The sequence below is a fragment of the Nycticebus coucang genome, chromosome 9, assembly GCF_027406575.1.
Source record: "Nycticebus coucang isolate mNycCou1 chromosome 9, mNycCou1.pri, whole genome shotgun sequence".
Taxonomy (NCBI): Eukaryota; Metazoa; Chordata; class Mammalia; order Primates; family Lorisidae; genus Nycticebus; species Nycticebus coucang.
The window spans coordinates 2073266-2090520 of record NC_069788.1 but is presented as its reverse complement, the minus strand read 5'-3'; the positions used below and the strand labels follow the sequence as shown (position 1 = coordinate 2090520).

Sequence of the window (17255 nt, the reverse complement as noted above, 5' to 3'; positions counted from 1 at the left end):
TCTGTGGGTCTCTGCGAGGTCTGCAGTCCCCTGAAAGGCCCCCCTCTGTGGGTCTCTGCAAGGTCTGCAGTCCCAACAGGCTCCCCTCTGTGGGTCTCTGCGAGGTCTGCAATCCCCTGACAGGCTCCCCTCTGTGGGTCTCTGAGAGGTCTGCAGTCCCCTGACAGGCTCCCCTCTGTGGGTCTCTGCAAGGTCTGCAGTCCCCTGACAGGCTCCCCTTTGTGGGTCTCTGTGAGGTCTGCAGTCCCCTGACAGGCTCCCCTCTGTGGGTCTCTAGGACCCACACTGAGGCTGTTGCCCAAGAGTTCTCAAGTGGTGCCTGTGGCAACTGAGGCTTCTTTCTGTTCCTTTGCTATGCCAGGGAGAAGGTGTGCTCAGCTCCCGTCACAAGGCTCAACGCAGGGAGCATCTGTTCCCTCGCTGGCCTGGCAGGGTGATTCTAAGGTCACTGCAGGACAGATGGGTCCTGAGTGGACCTGGCTCTGTGCACCAGATCAATCAGGAGTTCATCAGTTGCCAAAGCCTGGGACTGGCAGGCATCAGGGCTCTGCTGCACCTGCTTGTTTGGTGGAATGTCTCTGCACAGACTCTGAGCAGCTCCCTGGTCAGCACAATGTTCTGTAGTGGAAGAGGCAGATGCCTCACAGATCAAGCTTCCAGTAACTTCTGTTTCTCTCCTAACAGACCATACACCTCTATCTGCGTTGTGAATTATATTGGGCCCCCACCTCCGACATGGCAGGTGGTACTTAACAGTAAGAAGCAGCCTATAACCCAACTACAGCACAAGAATATGGGGAAAGGGCCAAGGGAGGGGAAGGGAGGGAGGAGGTTAGGGTGGAGGGAGGGTAATGGGTGGGACCACACCTACAGTGCATCTTAGAATGGGTACAGGCAAAACTTACTAAAGGCAGAATACAAATGTCTACATACAATAACTAAGAAAATGCCATGATGGCTACATTGAACCGTTTGATGAGAATATTTCAGATTGTGTATGAAACCAGCACATTGTACCCCTTGATTGCACAAATGTACACAGCTATGATTTAACAATTAAAAAAAAAAAAAAGCAGCAGCCAAGCCTGTCCAACTGAGTTGGAACATGCTATGATGAGCTGTAGAGCTCCTCTCTCTGTCGGTGGTTTTGCTTGTAGGAAACAGCCAAGTACTGAGATGCCAATTGTGCCCATGGAAAGCTTCAGTCCCTCGGGTGGAGCACGTGAGTGCCCAGGCTTTGGGAGGGCCCTGTTGTTCCCACAAGCAGATTTGGGTGGAAGAGCCAGGTAGCACCTAATTAGGTTGTGGCCCTGGATACTCTGCAAAGCCTGGGGGGCTCAGAGGCTGTTTACTCGGCCAAAATGGGGGGGAGGGCTGCTGGGAGGAAACTCCAGGCCGGCTCTACAGACAAGGGGGGCTGGGGCCTGAAGGGCTGGTTGGTATGACACCCTGGCGGGCATGTTCCCTCTAGAGGACGTTCTAATCCCACAGTATGGCTTTCCTGGGTGGGATGTGGAACGGATGCTCTCCCAGATCGCCATCTCTGCCCCTCATAATATTCTCCAGTCAGTTCCACACGTGGGTCCCCTCACCCCCAAGTCCAGCCCTCACTCCCTACCCTTTGTCCCCCAGTAACCCGCTTAAGTCCAGGGGACATGGAATCCAGCCTACACGTCTGACCTGCTGGCTGTGTCTCCACTAAATGCTGGTGGACAGAGGCTCCCAGATAGGCATCCAGGTCCCTGCAGGATCTCGAGGGGAAGGTGAGGGCCCCGCTCCCTGGGGAGCCCCTGGCCTGGAGCGGGACCCTGTTTCAGCTGGGAGTGGGGCCGCTGCCAAAACCCCACTCCAGCTTCTCTCTGGTTGCAGTGGGCGGGGAGGAGGCGGTGGGGGGGGGGACAGTCTGGGTGGGTAAAGCCTCTCAGCCTACCAGTCACTGTCCTTGGAGGGGATCCCTGCACAGTGTCTGAGCCCTGGGACCCTGCAGCTTCACCCTCTGTTCTGTGTTTGCTTCAGTGCTTGGGCCTATGGGGTGGAAAAGCTCCTAGGAAGCTCAGTGGCCTGCTGCTCACAAGGGAGGGTGGGAAGGAGAGGGGCCCCTACACCTCGCTGGACTCCAGCCTCTCTGGGTTTGATCCTCCCCAGTACCATTTTCCTTTATTTTCTTCCCTCTGCTTTGCAGTTTCCCTTTGTGAGGTCCTGGCAGGCTCCCACACCTCCCTCTGCCACCTACACCTGGGCTGCGCCCTCAGACTCCCCGTCCCCCTCCCATGTTGGAAACCCCCCTTTCCTCCCCATAGTCTTGAAAGCAATGTCTGTAGTCAGACATCAAGGCTCCCCTCATTCAACAGACATTCACAGAATACCTACTATACTCCAGGTCCCTTGAGTACAGTACAAACCACTGTAACATTCCTACCCACCTTCTCGTCCAAAACAAACAAGGACAGGAGGAAGGGGAATGCCATTTTAAAGTCTTAAATAGGCTCAGAGCCTGTAGCACAGTGGTTACGGCGCCAGCCACATACACAGAGGGTGGCGGGTTAGAACTCGGCCCGAGCCAGCAAACAACTGCAACAAAAAAAATAGCCAGGTGTTGTGGCGGGCATGTGTAGTCTCAGCTACTTGGGAGGTTGAAGCAAGAGAACTGCTTAAGCCTAAGAGTTTGTGCTGTGAGCTGTGACGCCACAGCACTCTACCGAGGGCTACATAATGAGACTCTGTGTCAAAAAATAAATAAGGTCTTAAAATAACTGTCCACTCAGAATTCTATAACCATGGAAAATACCCTTCAGAAATAAAGGTAAAAATAAAGGCATCTTCAGAGGAAGGAAAACTAAGAAAAATGGTCTCCAGCAATTCTGATCTAAAAGAAATATTAAAGAAAATTCTTTAGCTGGAAGGCAAATGTAGGTGGAACATCAGGAATGAAAGAAGCGTAACAGAAATAGCAAATACCTGGGTAACAAAAACAGATTATCCTTTTCCTCCTATACTCTTTAAAATACATACAACAGTTAATAATAAAAGTTGTAAACAGGGCAGCGTCTGTGGCTCAAAAGAGTAGGGCGCTGGCCCCGTATACCAGAGGTGGTGGGTTCAAACCCAGCCCTGGACAAACACTGCAAAAAATAGTAAGAATAATAAAATAAAAGGTGTAAACATTACATTAAATTATTACATGTACAAATGTAAGGGGATGTAATACATAAACTAACAAAAACTGAGGAAAATAACAAGACCTAAATGATAAAACAGTTTCTACATTTCAGCTTAAGTAGTAAAATGTTAACTTAAAGCAGACTGTGCAGAGTTCAGTATGTATGCTATAATCATCACAGAAAGTACTAAAAAATTTTTTAGAAAGGCTATCTAAAGAGATACTGTCAAGTAAATAAAGCTGGACACAGTGGCTCACGCCTGTAATCCCAGCACTTGGGAGGCCAAGGTGGGCATATTGCCTGAGCTCACAGGTTTGAGACCAGCCTGAGCCAGAGCAAGATCTCATCTCTAAAAAAAAAAAAAAAAAAATTAGCCAGGTGTAGTGGCCGGTGCCTGTAGTCCCAGCTACTCGGGAGGATAAGGCGAGAGAACTGCTTAAGCCCAAGAGTTTGAGGTTGCTGTGAGCTGTGATGCCACAGCACACTACCCAGGATGACAAGGTGAGACTCTGTCTCAAAAAAAACTAAATAAATTCAAATGGAATAATAAAAATATTCTAACAATAAATAATCAGGCGGGAAAAAAGAATTAGAAGAATGAAAACCAGAGAGCCCAGATACCTAATAAAATGACAGAAATCCAAACATGATAATTCCATTTTTAAGTGTAAATCGTCTAAATAGACACATAATAGTTAACATTAAGTGTAAATGTCCCATCTTGAGAACTCATTAATTCTCAAAGGAGGATTATAATGCTACTTATATCCCATTTTCATGTTTGGTCCTCTTGATTTTCTCATGATTTGGCAAAAGGAATTTCCTGAGAAATTTGAAGAAGTTCCTGTATGGAAACGGCTTTATCCCTTCAGTGTGCCCTGCCCCGAGAGATATAAAGTCTTCTATTATTGGAGGGTCTTTTATTTTTCCTTGCATGTCCTATACTGTCTTTTTAAAAGTTGTTTTAAATTGATAAATTAAAATTGTATATATTTATTGTGTACATCATGCTGTTTTGAAGTACGTGTACTGCTGCACCCACGGCATATAGCCGTAGTAAGGCAGTGCTGTCCGCGTTATAGAACGACGGGAAGGTGGTTTGTGCTCCCCGGAGCTTTGCCCCCAGCGCCCCCAGTATGCACAGCATCAAAAATGTTGCCTAGCATGCTCAGTTACCCGCTTAAGTTTAAAGATTGTGGCGTCTACTCATGTGTTTGTCATCCTGTACCAGAAGTCTGTTTGTTCTGATAAACTATCAATATGTACTTTCTTAAGAATGAACACAATACACTGTTGATCCAGATATAACACCACCTCATGAGCTATTAGACTCAGTGGCACCAACAATGAGCACATAAAGATGTTTTCCCACCATAAATATCAGTGAGCTAAGACGATAAGCCTAAGGACACGAAATACAAATTATCTACATAAGTTACAAAGTCACTGAAACACATCCACCCACCATGAAGTCCTGTTCAGAACATCTTACTTCACCAACTGTCACGCATAATAAAAATCAATAGAAAAACTAATACTTGTCAAGAAATTTACTTTAAATCAAAATTATAATTATCAATAACAATAAGATCAAATAGTAAATGTAGAATTAGTCAAGCATTAACATAAAGAAGATATCAAACTGTTCTAAAAAGATAATAAGAAACTAAGAAAAGAGTTGGAGGCGGTAACATTCCTGAGATAGGAGGAAGCGGGCAGAGTTGACTAATAACCGCTACCCTCCGGGAAGCGGAACCTTAAGACATAACAATGCATGATAAATCACACTTACAAACACAAAGATAACCCGCGCACGTAAGCAGAAAGATTGCAAGCTCTGTAAAAATGTATAAATACCAACATGTGTACCCAGTAAATTTACAGCTGCATACTTCACCCGTAGTGTGCCAGACTGTCATTCCTGCGCCGACCTCTCAACCTTCCTCATTCCTTCTCCCTACTTTCCCTCGGACTGGAGCCCACCGACAGGACGGTCCGTAACAGTGTACATTTTGAAATGACTCCATCAAGCTAATGAACATTTGCACAACCTCAGACACCTATCAGTTTGGGGGGGTGAACTTAAAATCTACCACAGCGCCTTTGCCTTTCTAACGGACGCGGCAGCTACTTTACTTAGTACACAGATATTCATAACTTTAATAACTTCACTCAAAACTGTACCTTCCATGGTGGGCGCCTGTAGTCCCAGCTGCTCGGGAGGCTGAGGCAGGAGAATCGCTTAAGCCCAGGAGTTGGAGGTTGCTGTGAGCTGTGTGAGGCCATGGCACTCTACAGAGGGCCATAAAGTGAGACTCTGTCTCTACAAAAAAAAAAAAAAAACTGTACCTTCCAACATTTTCATAAGGAGTTGTCTTTTTAATGCTTTTTGACACTCCCGCTGTATTTTCTGATGTCAGGATTATAACTCCAACTTTTTGCTGTTTATATCTCTCCACATTTTTATTTTTAGCCTTTCTGTAACATTTCTCTCTTTCTCACATGCAGCAGTTTGAGTGTGCTTTGTGAGACAATCTGAAAGTATTTTTTTTACTAAGTGTATTACTCTCATTTATGTTTATTGATATAACCAATACATTTGGTCATGATTCTGTCACATTATTACCTTATATTTACCACATACGAAAACCAAATATAACATCTTGAATCAGTAAAAATTTTGGAGACCTAAAAAGATGCTCACTAACCACATATCAACTTATAGCTCTGAGCGTACAGGTAAGGACAGTGCTTTGCTAGATCACCAGATCCATCAGTATTATACCTAGTAACAATAACAACATTCTTATATTTTATTGATTTAGAAGATGCCTTAATTCTTTTTTTTGAGACAGAGTCTCACTTTATCACCTTGTGTAGAGTGAAGTGGCATCACAGCTCACAGCAACCTGAAACTCTTGGGCTCAAGAGATTTTCCTGCCTCAGCCTCCCAAGTAGCTAGGACTACAGGCATAAGCCACCATGTCCAGACTAAAATACCTCAATTTTGATATGTAGGGGGAATAACAAAGAAGCCAGGGCAAACTAGAGCCCCACATGCAACACTAAGGCAGGTGCACATGTGCGTGTGCGCACACACACACACACACACACACACACACCTCCTATGTAATCTCCCCAGGCATGTGAAAACACTACTCAATACATTCAGACGGCAGAATTCTTTTAAGCTGTGGATTGTGATTCTTTAGTAAACCCCAACCAACATTACTTTTAAAAACTGAAATAGAATAGATACTACTGAAGTTCACTTAACACAGCAAGGGAAAATACCATGAAATTCTGCTTCCACAACGTAGAGTATAATTTGCTAGGGCTGCCAAGGCCAAGTACACAGATGGGCGGCTTGTACAGAAATTTATTTTTCACAATCCTGGAGGATGGAAGTCCCAGGTCAGGGTGTTGGAAGGTTGATGTTATCCCATGGCTTCTCTCCTTATTACATGGACATCTTACAGCTCTGAACAGACGATTTAAATGTACTTTAACATACTATAAGGTTAAGGGGTCTAACTGTAATACTGTTATGAAATCTTAGAACTCCTCCAGCTTCTGGGTCTGTAGGGATAGCCATAATATAACCATGGACAAGAAAGTACTTCTGCTGATATTTTCACTCAACTATTACCTGATTATTTAAAGAAAAAAAAAAACAAAACACTAGTTTTAGGTCTAGGGTTTATATATCAGTACAAAAGCTTTCAGTTACACTCTGGGTTACATGCCTATGTTTTCAGAGAACATTATTCAGCATTTCAGCACTTTACTTCCTGCCATGGTTTGAATGTGTCTCCCAAAATTCATGTGTTGGAAACTTATTCTTCAATGTGACAGTGTCCAGACCTGAGACCTTTAAGAGGTGATTAGGTAATTAGGGCTCAGCTGGATTAATGTCTTTAGTGCAGGAAGGAGTCTGTCCTTGTGAGAGACAATGTGTTCACAACACCAAGAGCTCAGCCGGCTCCTGATTCTCACTCAGCCACAGGACGGTAGAGCACAGGCCCGTCGCCAGGTGCTGCGTCACCACTGCGACTGGGAGAACAGGCACTTAGGCTCATTTCTTTGAGGCACAAAGTTTTAGAATGTCCATTACTTTCCATCACATTTCCCGCAGCTTCCAAAGAACACAGAAATGAGGACTCTGAAGCCCATTCCCTCCAGTATCTCCTTGCCCCATGTCACCAGTCTAAGGAGCCCTCAGATCAAGTTCGTCTTTGTACTTCTCACACACAGCACACATCATTTTGTTGTTGTGACATCCTGTCCCACTGCTGCTGTTGCAGCCGCAGCAGGGTGATGAGAATGGAGGCACACGGCTCCACACCTCCGTAACCACGGCCTTCATGTCATGCGATGCGGTGTTAAATAATGAATCAATTCCTTATGTTGCTGAAGCAACAACTCTAGAGCACTGCGGGGGGTGAAAATGTCTAAATAATTCATTCTAGTATAGTTTACATTGAGGATAAAGAGGAGATTTAAGGCTCTTTTCCTTCACAGCCACAGGACTTATTTCTCTCTTCTTTAGGACACATACAACTAGGTTTTGACATGTGGGAAGCAGTTACAAAAGTACTTCTCCAGAAATGCATCTTTTAGAATTAAAGGTTATAATTATGACCAAATTTAACTTTGATAAAACACCATCTCTAACATAAACTGGATCAAACCATCTAAAACACTGAACAGTGGTTTCTTGGAGATGTACTTACATGTCATGCTATTATTTAATCTTAAAGGTATGGAAACCATGTAAGCACAAGTTAATTACGATGGAACTATCAATTAGTCTTTTCTACCATTGCATGAAGAAATCAAGTGAACGAATAAATGAAAAACAAAAAATAAACATGATTCTTTTTACTGTGTGGAATATTTTAATTTTGCAGAGTGATTTATGAAATAGTATTATTAATCACATAAAAATTACTTAGAAAAATTTGAAATACAATTCATCTAACTCAGAAAGTATACCTGAAAATAAAAAACACTAAACATTGAATTAGACACATCCATATAAGACAGGCAAAGACGATCATCTAAAAATAGTTTGGGTCAAGAAAAAAAAAAGAATAAAGAAAAAATAGTTTGGGTTATGTACAGAAAAATATTGAATTTCCTGGTGTGGCACAGAAGCACTTCCCCAGTTGTTTTGCTAAAATCCTTGGAGATGGAGGCATGTTTGAGTATAAACAAATATTACAGTTTAGAATCATACATGATTACATAGGAAGACTGTATTTCTCTCTTAAGTTTTTTAAAAAAGTTTTCAATTCATATCACATCAACTGTTAACCTTGATTTTACCAACATTAAGCACCTCCTTTAGATTACCCAGCAAGTAATTAAAATTTCATGAGTCTGGTCCGGCGTGGTAGCTCACACCTATAATCCCAGCACTCTGGGAGGCTGAGGCAGGTGGAATGCCTGAGCTCACAGGTTCGAGACCAGCCTGACCAAGAGTGAGACTCCCCATCTCTAAAAATAGCTGGGCGTTGTGGTGAGTGCCTGTAGTCCCAGCTACTTGGGAAGCTGAGGAAAGAGAATCACTTGAGCCCAAGAGTTTGAGGTTGCTGTGAGCTATGATGCCACCACACTCTACCAAGGGTAACAAAGTGAGACTCAAAAAAAAAAAAAAAATTTCATAGGACTGTCAAGCTTAAACCAAATTCCACCTTACAATAGTCCAGCATACAATATAATGAGTTAGGGCATCGACAAAGCTTTATACTTCAATATGATTCTCCTTTCACAAAATTACATTAAAAAGGATAAATGTCTTAGGATAATGCCCAAACTATCTTTGTAAAAGCTACATGCTTCCAAAGCTGAGTGCTGTTTAAAGACAACAATAAATAAAAACATCTTATTCATTAAGTAAACATTTACTTCTGTCTACTAAGAAATATTGTACTAAACATTATGATACCTCCCCTATGACAATTAAAATGAATACAAAAAAATTACAATTTAGTAAATGATATGACACAAATAAATACGGGAAAATAGAGGTGTTAAGATAACTAGAAAGGCTTCCCTAGAGAGATCATTATTAAATCAACTAGTGACATTTTCCTTTTAGGAATTACACACAAGAAAGAATTAAGTAAGAGATTCAGCCAACATATTTTAAGAGGAAGGCTGCATTGGGGAATTAATAAGATAAATTTAGAGAAGACGGTAAACCTAACTGACATTCATTTTACATTTAACATAATAGGAAAAATAACATACTATAAACACATACTTGGAGAACAGAAGGGTAGTATAAAGAAAATGCTAATTCATGAAGATACTTCTTTCATGCCTATATGTAGGATAAACTGTAATAATGGAAATAAAACCAGAAAAACTGGCTAAGCGCCTGTAGCTCAGCAGTTAGGGCTGACGGGTTTGAACCCAGCCAGGGCCTGCTAAACAATGACAACTGAAAAAAAAGCCGGGCACTGTGGCGGGCACCTGTGGTCCCAGCTACTTGGGAGGCTGAGGCAAGAGAAGCGCTGGAGCCCAGGAGTTTGAGGTTGCTGTGAGCTGTGACGCCAGAGCAACAGTGAGACTCTGTCTCTAAAAAAAAAAAAAAAACTAGAAAAACTGTGGTGCAGTTACCCAAAGGTGAGGTTATCAAGGTTTGTATTAATGTGGTTGATGAAGACGTCACATAGCCAGGTAACAGCCCCATGGCCATGGTGTCAACAGGGCAGAAATTCTGTTATTGCCATTGGGCACCACACAACTGTCCCACACACAAGTTTCCGATGATTGACCCTAAGTTGATTATCTGGATTTTGAATCCAATTTGATATAATACAGAAAACAAAGTTCAATTATAAATTCAAAAACGTATTTTTAAGATTTTAGTATTATACTTTTTCTTAGTAACATTTGTGATACTATTATTCTGAAGAGGGAATTAATCCTTACAGGTGAATAGGAATCAAAAGGCTTTTGATATCATAAATCCTTGATGTGAATGTAATCAAGGCATAATCACTCTTGCTTAGAGACCATCCATCCAGAGCACCCACTCAGCACAGCAGCTGCCCCCTCACAGTCTCCCAATCTGAGGTCCCAGTTGTCACAAATTCAGCCTATTGAATTTTCTCCCTCCTCATCTCCCTAATCACTTAGGGCCTCTAACATCTTAACATTCTCGCCCCTGACTTAGGGAAAATCAAACAGGTTATACAACTCATGTGGTCCTTAAGCGTCAAGCCATAATTTGGTCATAAATTAGAGCAGGCAGGTAACACATGAAAGTCACCAACTGTCTTGTCACATCCAAATTTTACCTTTGTTCTGCCGAAAATAGGCCCCCAACCTGCAGAATACAGAAGGGGGGAATCAAACTAGCAATTAAATTTATTTTGAAGAAAAAAATAATTAGGAACTATTTTAAATTTCATAAGGCTATATGACAAAAAATACTAAAAGATCACCCATTTGTAAAAGATGTCCGTCTCCACAAAAAACAGAAGAGAACTCACACTAGCTCTACTGTCTTAAATAAATCACCAGCCTTTAAGCCAGACACAGCATGAGCAAGCCACCAGCAGCCTGTCGGGGGAAAGAGCCAGCTCTGGTTCTCAATGGAAAGGCACCAAAATGACTCCACGGACCTCTGCGCTGACTGACCGCATTTTCAGCGTACACACAAAGGACACAATCCAGAGACAACCGTCTGCGGTGGGACAGTTGCCTGCTTAGTATCTAGAGAGGTGTTTTCATCTCAGACCCTGGGTGGTCCCACCCACTGCCAGTGGAGGGAAAGGGCGTCTGGACAGCATGAATTCTCCTTCAGTGAAAAGAGGACAGGTCTGAAAAAGTCCTTTTAACCTCCACAATGCCAGTTAAAAAAAAAAAAAAAGAAAGAAAGAAAAGAAACAAGAAAAAAGCTTTCACCCACAGTCCCATGTCCAGGACAGGACTCTTCTACCAGGCCACCCAAGGCGTCCAAGGCAGAGCTGACCCGTGTTCCCAGACTCTTAACCGCATCACCCCAGAAACCGCCAGAAACCAAGAGGCCCCGGTGTCCAGGTGGTGAACGGGGCCCCGGGCCGCCTGCCGTCCAGGCCGGACCAGCAGGGCCGGTCACACTGTGCTCAGCCCGAGCGGCGGCGTCGGGGCGGCCGGCACCCAGGCGGTCCCTCCACGCCGCCGGGGGACACCTCGCTCAGGCCGGCTCCACAACGTGCCGGTAACAGGTCACACCCCTCCTCCGCGGCTGAACCCCGGCCCAGGAGCACGTGCACGGCCGCCGGCACCGCCCTGCCGCGGCCCTCCGGGCTGCCCGCACCAGGCCCCGGCCACGGCCGCCCCCGGGACCGTCGGGGGAGGCGGCGGAGCGGCCAGGCCGAGTCGCTGGACCCGCGCGCAGCACCTGTCCGCCCGCCCCGCGGGCTTACCTTGTTGAGGTGCGGCTCCCGCGTCAGCAGGTAGCCGCGCTGCTGCGTGTGGCGGCGGCGGGGGGCTGCGGGCTGCATGGCTGGCGCGGGGCCGGGCGGCGGATGCTGTTGCTGCTGCTGCGGCGGCGGCGGCGGCGCTGGCGGCCGCGCGGGGAAAAGCCCCACGGCTGGGGGCGGGCGCGGGTGGCGAGAGGGGGTGGACGCGGCGGGAGGGGCCCGCGCGGAGCCGGCGTCCCCGGCCCGGCAGCCGCGAGAAGCGCTGAGTCATGGCCCGAGATCAGCCGAGCCGGCGTGTGCGGAGGAGGAGGAAGAGCCGGCAGCGCAGCTGGCGCCTGGGGGCACGCGCGGGGCCCTGTGCACCCTCGGGTTCAGGGTCAGGGCTGTAATCGCCCTGTCTGGGTGGGACTGGCCTAAGTGCGCTGGTCGCCTAGTGCTGTCCCTGCCCCAGAGACCAGGTGGGGAAGCAGGTCAGGCCAGGTCCCTGACCCCAAAGACCTGGGGGAGCGGGGAGGGCGGAGGCAGGCCAGGTTCCCCGGCCCCAGAGACCTGTGTGGGTGGGGGAAGCAGCCAGGTCCCCCTGACTCCAAAGACCAGGTTGTGGGAGGCAGGCCAGGTTCCTCTCACCCCAGAGACCTGGGTGAGTGGGGGAGGCAGGCCAGGTCCCCTTGACCCCAGAGACCAGGTTGTGGGATGCAGGCCAGCATGTGGGAAGGTGGAAAAAGATGGGATGGCTGCCCAGACCTGAGGGGCACTGCACAGGGAAGGACTAGTGAGGGGACCAGGGCTGGTGACATAAGACCCCGGCAGCCTGATGAGACTCAGATTGGTCTCTCCTTTCTTGTTACTCTCTTGTAAGTTATTTGGCCACAGTCCTGCCTGGGCTGGCCAGGCCCCAGGGCTGAGGCTGGAGAGAACCAACCTTGACCCAGAAAGCCCAGCCCCCGGTAGAACTGGGAAAAAGGCTGGAGAGGAGGGAGGCTGGACTGCCATACCCCATCAGTTTCTGCAGTTGTTCAGGGCAGTTTTATTTAAATGCCTTTAGTAAGAGCAAGGTGTTAAGGGTACAAAGATTCCATGAACAGCCCTATTTATCTCATATAAAACTTTCTGGGAGTTCTAGAAACCAGATAGATGTTCAAGAACCGTTGCTCTCCATCTTTCAGGGCCTCAGTTTCTTCTTTAGTAAAACAAGAACGTCAAGATAAGTTATCATCCAGCCCTGAAATTCTGTTATTGTATTACTGGAATTTATCCTTGGAAGTTCAAAGACTGGAGTAATCACAACACAGTTAGCCAGAAAACACCCTGTAGTAACAACTTAGAGGGTCTGTACCCAATCTCCTTTTCAGTTAAGTAGGATGCTGAGTTTCTGCCCTTCTCATCTCTATATGGTGAAGCGTAGTGTTTGGGATTAATTGCTTGTTGCTTTTGTATCTCCAGAAACTACATGGACACACAAGTCACTATGTTGTCTTCACTCCTAGTTATGACACTTTACCTTATGGGAAAGATTTGTGAAAATAATTTTGCTTTTTGTTTGTTTGGTTTTTGGCCATACTTATATTCAGAGGTTTCTCTGGGCTAGTCTTAGATTGATCTGGAATTAGTTGGTTTCTTTTCTTTTTCTTTCTTTTTTTTTTCTTAGAGTAGGGTCTTGTCCAGGCACAATCACAGCTCACTGCTGTGCCTGAACTCCTAGGCTCAAGGGAGTTCAGCCTTTCAAGTAGCTGAGACTATGGGCACACCCCACCACGCAGACTATTATTTTTGTTTTGTTTTTGTACAGACCTGCCTTGCTATGTTGTCAGGCTGGTCTTGAACTCCTGGCCTCAGCAGTCCTCTTTCCTCCACCTTTCAAAGACAGCCACTGCTCAGCCTACCTGTTTTTATAGAGAACATTTTATTAGCATCGCAAAGTTCTTTAAAAACATTCCCCGTATTTAAATGACACATTTCATTGTAAATTCTACAATGCATAAAAATTAACTCTACAACATCTGAGGTTTTTTTTTCCACTGCAAAGTGAAACCAAACTATTTGTGCTAAATGAATGGAAATAACACATTCAGAATATACATCTTGTACACTGCACTTGCTTATACTGGGCAAAAGCAGCAGTCACCAGTGATAATGTGCTACTTTCCTCTAGACCCTCTTTTCTTTTCTGCCAAGCAACACAGTAATTTCTAGCTGTCACACCAGGATGATTCCTATAATGTTCATTTCAAATAGTATTTTCTAATAGTATTTTGCACCTTTAAAACATTTGCTCAAACTCTGCTTTAGGAGAACACAAATGAAGACCGGAAGGGGAAATGTCATGTTGTTTTTGTTACAATTATACCGCCTTCTGCAGCACAAAGAAAAAGGTATACTTTACAAAACTCACTCTCAGGAATTCACTCATGTTTTATGTGAGATGAAAACATTTTACAAGCAGGCCTGGGAGCCAAACTCAAGATGCTTAAAGAGAAACAAAAATGTTAGTACAGTAGAACTCTGTTAAAATGAGGCCTTTTTTTTTTTTGAGACAGAGCCTCAAGCTGTCACCCTATGTAGAGTGCTGTGGCATCACAGCTCACAGCAACCTCCAACTCCTGGGCTCAAGCGAGTCTCCTGCCTCTGCCTCCCAAGTAGCTGGGACTACAGGTGCCCATCACAACACCCAGCTATTTTTTTTTTTTTTTTTTTTTTGGTTGCAGCCATCATTGTTGTTTGGCGGGCCCTGGCTGGATTCAAACCCGCCAGCTCAGGTGTATGTGGCTGGCGCCTTAGCCACTTGAGCCACAGGTGCCGAGCCTAGAATGAGGCTCTTACTGCTTCAATTTAGATGTATTACTAGTCTATTCCTGTTTCTGAGATGTAATGTTTACAGATAGGAAAGCTGTTTTAAAAATAGAGAGTAACCCAAAAAGTGGGTCTGGCCAGCATTCCCCCAAGTCGGCATTAGGCGGGGAGGACAGTACGCAGCCAGCGCAGGTGAACGCTCACACCTTCCACCCACATGCTTGCTTCCTGTACGGAGAGCTCCAGTCATCGTGACAGATAGCAGGACGAGGCCTGGCTAGAGAAGGCAGCGTGTACATTAACATGCAGTTCCAAGAATACTGAAAAGAATCTGTTGCTCCACAGAAATGTTAGCTACAACATTACATTTTTAGTTCTTTTTACTTGTTTGTAAGGTAAGGCGTTATTGCCAACAATATGTAGGAAAACAAACACATAGAAAGCATGTTTGTTGTAATTTGCTTTTTAAGAAACGACATTCTGCACGTGACTGGTAACTTTAACAATGGGTCCGGTTCACAAATGATGGGACTACAACTTGCAGGTTTTTGGTACTCACGTGAGAATTTCATCAGTCAAAATCATTTATTTCTTGCCCAAGTTAAAATGATTTTGGCACATAATTAGCCTGTACAACATAGATTAAAATATGACAGAAGTAGAGATTCTGACCTAATGTCAGTTGCGATTATAAGTGCAGAACGTGGGGCAGACGTCCTCACCACCCTGACAAGGGCACAGCCATTCTGAGGGACAGCTGGTGAGAGAAAGCAGGCCAGGAACCAAACTGGATGACCACAGCAACCCCCTGTCCACCCCCTGGAATGCTTCAAGGCCAGCCCTCCTGGGAAACAACAGAACAGTAACTTTTACTCTGGCCCTGGCTGGTCGCCAATTAAGGACGTAACTTGTAAGTCTGCCCTGAGTACAGTAATCAGTCTCCCTGCAGAAGGGATGACTCTCTCTGGGAACCCCCTCCCACCTCCCACCCTCCTGATAAGGGGTAATAAAAACCTCTGAGCTGGCTCCTGCTCAGAGTCTACTCTGCTCTTTTTCTCTCCTTTCTCTGCTAATAAAGCCTTCTAATTCCTGGACTGGCCTCTGCTTCTTATGGACCCTCCCCCTGACCCTTCCCCAGAACCCCTCATAAAATCTCAGGAAATTCAAATATATACTTTCATGAGAAAAAGATGATCTAAAAAAACCGTATCTATATGATGGCTTGTAATATTAAGTCAATTATCCTGTGTTTCTTCACACAAGAAGCCTATTAGTATTACATCTTTAAAATATAGTACATATATTGTAGCACATCTCAACTTGGACACCAAATTTTTATCAGAAATGCTTGATTTCTACTTAGATTTTATACAATTTACAGTTGTAATAGTGGATTCCTATGCCCAAGTTGTTGCAAATATACTTTAAAGTTTTCCATAACTACGTTGAGCATCAGTTTTATTTTTAAATTAAATTAAAATAAATTCCCATCAGATAAAATTTCCACTGGTGAAGTTTCAAGTGCTTAATAACTGGACTGTTGAATTAGAAAGCACAAATCTGGGCAGTGCCTGTGGCTCAGTCGGTAAGGCGCCGGCCCCATATACCAAGGGTGACGGGTTCAAACCCGGCCCCGGCCAAACTGCAACCAAAAAATAGCTGGGCATTGTGGCAGGCGCCTGTAGTCCCAGCTACTCGGGAGGCTGAGGCAAGAGAATCGCTTAAGCCCTGGAGTTGGAGGTTGCTGTGAGCTGTGTGAGGCCACGGCACTCTACCTAGGGCCATAAAATGAGACTCTGTCTCTACAAAAAAAAAAAAAAAAAAAAAGCACAAATCTAAGCCAGTGCATTTGGGCCCTTAATTAACTTTTTTAAGTAATTAAAGAAGATGAAATATATGCATCTATATTTTTATAATATTCATATAAAGAGGTTGCATTACTTACAGAGTAGCTCATGTTACACCGCCTTACTAAGCTTTCACTCATACAGCTATTTACACATGCAAAGCATGAATTCCAGATCATACTGACTGGGTTTAAATCTTTATAGGTCTGTGACTTTAGAAACCTTATTCTCCCTGGGCCATAGTTTCCTCAGTGAAAAATGAGGATAATAAAAATACCTGCCTTTTAAAGTTGTTGTGGAGATTATTTAATATTTGTATATTTTTTAAATAAATAGTGGATTTAGGACTGACTATATGCCCTTGTCAGACCCTGGGCCAGGTCCTGGAAGAACAGCAGTGAATAATACAGACTCCCTGGCATCTGGAAATTCTTTTCTTTCATGGTCCAGGTCGTCTTATTTCCCACATATGTTCCCACCTCTTAATTCATTAAAATGTTTATCACACATTTACTTACTATATGGTGAGGCTAACACTGGGGACGGGTGTGCAAACATAGGCCTATGGGGACAAACCACTGACACAAGAAGTGGGTAATTACAAAATCTGAACTGTGCAAGAAACCGGTGTGCACTTCAGCAACTGGGAACATGGAGACTAATTTTTTTTTTTTTTTTTTTGAGACAGAGTCTCCCTTTGTCGCCCCCAGTAGAGTGCTGTGGCATCATAAGTCACAGCCTCAAACTCTTGGACTCAAGCAATTCTCTTGTCTCAGCCTCCCACGTAGCTGGGACTATAGGCGCCCACCACAATGCCCGGCTATTTTTAGAGATGAGGTCCTGCTCTGGCTCAGACTGGTCTCGACTGGTGAGTCGCTCAGGCAATCCATCCACCTCAGCCTCCCAGAGGGCTGGGATTACAGGCGTGAGCCACTGGGCCTGGCCTTGAAAATATTTCTGAATGGTAGAAACATTTTTTCAGGTATAACTACAAGATCACGTCAGTAACTCTTCATTTACATGTGTATAGTGGACTT

General features: G+C 44.9%; 1 protein-coding gene across 1 annotated transcript in view; it reads right to left on the bottom strand.

Annotated features, from left to right (window-relative positions):
• Window positions 1-11862, bottom strand: part of ME1 (malic enzyme 1) — a 163884-nt gene extending 152022 nt beyond the window's left edge. Inside the window, exon 1 of the mRNA XM_053602368.1 lies at window positions 11585-11862. Coding sequence (XP_053458343.1) covers window positions 11585-11662 — 78 coding nt within the window. The 5' untranslated portion in view covers window positions 11663-11862. The remainder of the gene's footprint in view (window positions 1-11584) is intronic.
• Between the last annotated feature and the right edge of the window lie 5393 nt (window positions 11863-17255).